The 3987-nt window shown below is 40.2% G+C and overlaps 1 protein-coding gene across 5 annotated transcripts in view; it reads left to right on the top strand.

Moving 5' to 3' along the window:
- The window catches only part of RALGAPA1 (Ral GTPase activating protein, alpha subunit 1 (catalytic)), a 391173-nt gene that overhangs the window by 61942 nt on the left and 325244 nt on the right, over window positions 1-3987 (top strand). For all 5 annotated transcript variants that reach the window (XM_006891556.1, XM_006891558.1, XM_006891557.1 and 2 more), the window contains exon 4: window positions 2341-2398. In XM_006891556.1, the coding sequence (XP_006891618.1) occupies window positions 2341-2398 (58 nt within the window). The remainder of the gene's footprint in view (window positions 1-2340; window positions 2399-3987) is intronic.

The raw sequence follows: 3987 nt of genomic DNA, 5'->3' as shown, positions 1-3987 counted from the left end.
GAATGGGAATCCCAGAACATTTGATCATTCTAATGCAAACCAGAGAAAGGGAACACTGCATGGTTCAAAATTGGGACGGGCGTACGCTAGGGATGCGTCCTATCTTCACATGTTTTCATCCTCTATGCAGAACAGATTATCCAGGAGGCTGTGCTGTATGAGGAGAAATGTGCGGTCAAGATTGGTGGAAGATCTATCAACAATATGCATTATACAGATGACATAACCCTGCTTGCTGATACTGAGGAGGATCTGAAGCACTTACTGCAGAGGGCCAAGGACTGCAACCTCCAATATGGATTGAGGCTCAATGTCAAGAAGACAAAGATTCTCACCACTGGGCCAATTGGCAGCATCAGTTCTCAACACTGGGCCAATTGGCAGCATCAGGATGGATGGTGAAGAGATTGAGATTGTTCACAGCTACAGTTTTCTTGACTCCACCGTTAACACTCTCGGCACCAGTAGCCAGGAAATTAAAAGGTGTATTGCCATGGGAAAGTCTCCTGTTAAGATCTCTCCAAAGTACTGAAGAGCAATGGTGTCTCTCTGGAGACTAAGGTGTGTCTGATACAGGCTATGGTCTTTGAAATCACTTGTTAGGTGTCAGAGGGTTGGACAGTGACCAAGGAGGACAGAAGGAGAATTGATGCCTTTGAGCTGTGGTGCTGGAGAAGAGTATTGAGAGTACCCTGGACTGCTAGGAAAACAAACAGATTCATCCTGGAAAGGGTTAAACTAGGCTACTCCTTGGAGGCAAGGATTCTAGGGCTTCGTCTAACATACTTTGGACATGTTGTAAGGAGAGACCGGTGCTTGGAGAAGGACATCATGCTTGGGAGGGTGGAGGGACAGCGCAGGAGGGGAAGGCCTTCCATGAGGTGGATTGATTTCAGGTGACTGGGGTAATCGGGATGTGAGTGTCAGGGACAGTTCGATTGTCAGAGGACAGAGCAGAGTTTAGATCTGTTGTACATAGAGTTGCTATGAGTCGCACGTGACTTGATGGCATATAACAACAACAGACATCAACATAGTAGTGTTTGATGGAGCTCCCAGATTGATTCAGATTTGAAAGCAGGAGTGGTATCCACTTCCTAAATCACATGCCTCTGGAAACTTATGAACCTGCAAAAATGACAGTAGTTACAGAAAGGCTTCACGTCTTCAGTTCATAGGGTTGCTGTGAGTTATGTTCGACACGATGGCAATCAAAAACACCACCTTGTACGTTGAGCTGACTCTCAGTGACACATACACCCCCATGTCAGACTTAAATTTTGCCCCATAGGCTTTCCAGTGTTTGGGCTTTTAAAAGTAGAGGTCCAGTGGTTAGCATTTGAGCATATTAAGTGTTTGTACGATGTATTGCTGTGTATCATTGAATCAGAACTGCCACAGCGCTGACCCTTCAGCCAGTTTTCTGAAGCCATCAGTCACACAGAGGGAGCTTGCTTATCCTTCTCCCATGGAACAGCCATGTGCCTTTGGGTTTGCACTGTCTTTCCTGTAAGCCACCAGAGTTCCTTGGTATGCCATGTAGAGACTCCAAATTTAAATCTTTGACCCTTAAACTTTAAGATTTTGTGCTCTCATACTTGGTACCTGCTATATATCTAAATACAACTCAATTTATATGCTTTTGCCATACATAGTACAAAGTATTTGAATAGGTAGTTTTGAAAGAAAAATATTTCCTCCTTTGTTTTTGCTGTATAGCATTGAGTTGGAACCAACTCATAGGTGACTCTCTGGTAGATTTTCAGAGATAGTTTAATTGAACAGGAGGAGATTGCCCATCTTTATCTTATGGAGCAGCTAGTGTATTTGAACTGCGTCCTTCTGAATTGCTGCACAGTTTCTTACCACTAGTTCATGAGAGCTAGATTTATTAAAAAGGATAACCACTTTAAGAGAAAGGAGATGCTATAAATATTAGTATTTATAAGAATACTCATTTGTGATATCCATAGTGCAGAAATTTTAAGAATAAATGAGTATTTTAGAATATAATTTAAAAAAATATAATCAGCATTTTATTGTTAGAGTGAAATATTCTTAATTTCTATGTCATTGTAAAAGAGGAATTTCTTTCTTTCCTGTTCCAAATCTCTTTTGTCTCTGATTGCTTTTTCCTGGGGCTTTTCAAGCTTTGATCAGCAGTTTCATGCTGAGATAGTGCCAATAATATTCAAATTAGTCCAATGACAATTTTGTATTTTTAATATTATATTACTCTTAAGGCTTTTGTAATTGTGTTTTTTATTGTTTCATATTTACAGTGTGAACTCACTAGTTTTATTTTTTGTTCCTTTCTTTGTTTTATTCATTGATTTTTAGAAAATTTTACAACTTCTTCCAGAAAAAATTCATCAGCGATGGCAATTTCATAGTATTGGTGAGTTATTTAAATATATATTTCATGTTTAAAATAAATAGTAAGTGAAGATGCCTTCTGATGTGTTGATGTTGGTGATTGTTAGATGCTGTAGAGCTGATTCTGAACCCTGTATAATAGAGTATAATTGCCTCATGAGGTTTTTGTGAGTAGAATCTTTTGGAAGCATATCACTCCCCTGGAGTGGCTGAGTGGGTTCACACCATCACTCTTTCATTTAGGAGTTGAATGTTGAACAAGTATTTTTGGTAGTTATTGGAAATCTCTAGTTTATGCTTGTGTGTGTAAAAATGAAAGAATATAGAAATGTAGATTGTGATTATAGGATAAAAAGATAATGATTTTCAGCCAAAATGCTGTAGTTTTATTTTCCATTTTAAAAATTTTAATATTTTTCATTGTTGTACATTTTCTTCCTCCTTCTCTCCTCCCTCCCCCGGCCCTCCCTGCAATTCACCCCTTGTTTCAGATTGTTTTCATACAGACATAGTTTTTAATCTACTTCATCCTCTACTTTAAGCACATTAGCAGTGATGGTCAACATATGAAACTAAAAGAGAAAAGCAGGCTCATGACCACGATAAATATCTTTATAAATCAGAGTGGAGGAGCAATGCAAAGTGCCAAGAAGACCCAACACGGAGTCCACATTTGATAGCAAGTAGTCATACAAAAATCTCCATACCGAAAGGGAACTGAAGCTGAATGTTTTAATGATTCATGCCTGCTGTAATGGAGCGTTGGTGGCCAAGTGGTAGGAGCTGCACTGCCAACTAAAACACATGCGATTTGAATCTACCAATTAACTATTCCTTGGGAGAAGGATGGAAATCTCCTCCTGTGCAATTTACTGCTTCTGAAAACTTGATGGAGTGTCCACTATGGATCTGTTCCAGCCCGTGGTACCTAACAACATAACAGCTACTCTAACAGAAGAAGCAAGGTTGGGCAGTGGGTAGTGCTGGTGGCCAGCACAACAAATACAGGTAGTTTGAATCCATAAGCAGCTCCTTGGGAGAAAGATAGCAGTCTCTTCCTGTGTTATTTACAGCCTCTGTAAACCTGCTGGAGAGTCAGCTTTGAGTCTGTTCTGGCTTGATAGCAAATAAGAAGCTATAAAAGAGAGGGAGCTCTGGTGGCGAGAAACTTCACTGCAGTCCCCAATGTTTGAGGCTGCATTCTGCTCCTGTGTGATTAACTGCTTCTGAAAACCTGCTGGAGGGACAGCTGTGGATTGGTTCTCACCCTGTGGTACAAAAAACAACAACAAAAAAGAAACCACAAGCTTTAATGAATAATTTCTTTCATATTTTAAGAGACTAGATGTCTGAATTCAGGGCATCAGCTCTAGGAGAAGATTGACTCTCTTTCAACCTTGTGGCAGTTTCTTCTTATGTTGGTGAACTTACTGTTGTTCCTCAGACATTTCCATGTATCTGGGCATCCTATAGCTCTATGGAGTTGTTACTGCCAGGACCTTGAGTCCACAGGATTTGTGTTACTCCTGGTCCTTCTTTCTCTCACTCCATACTTCTCTTTCTTTTGATCTCTTGATGTTGTTGTTGTTATGTGCCGTTGAGTCGCTTGCG

This window comes from Elephantulus edwardii, unplaced genomic scaffold (assembly GCF_000299155.1).
Source record: "Elephantulus edwardii isolate Elephantulus edwardi_28Jun2011 unplaced genomic scaffold, EleEdw1.0 scaffold00100, whole genome shotgun sequence".
Classification (NCBI taxonomy): Eukaryota; Metazoa; Chordata; class Mammalia; order Macroscelidea; family Macroscelididae; genus Elephantulus; species Elephantulus edwardii.
Note: the sequence above shows the minus strand (reverse complement) of the source record. Positions and strands in the feature narration are given on the sequence as shown.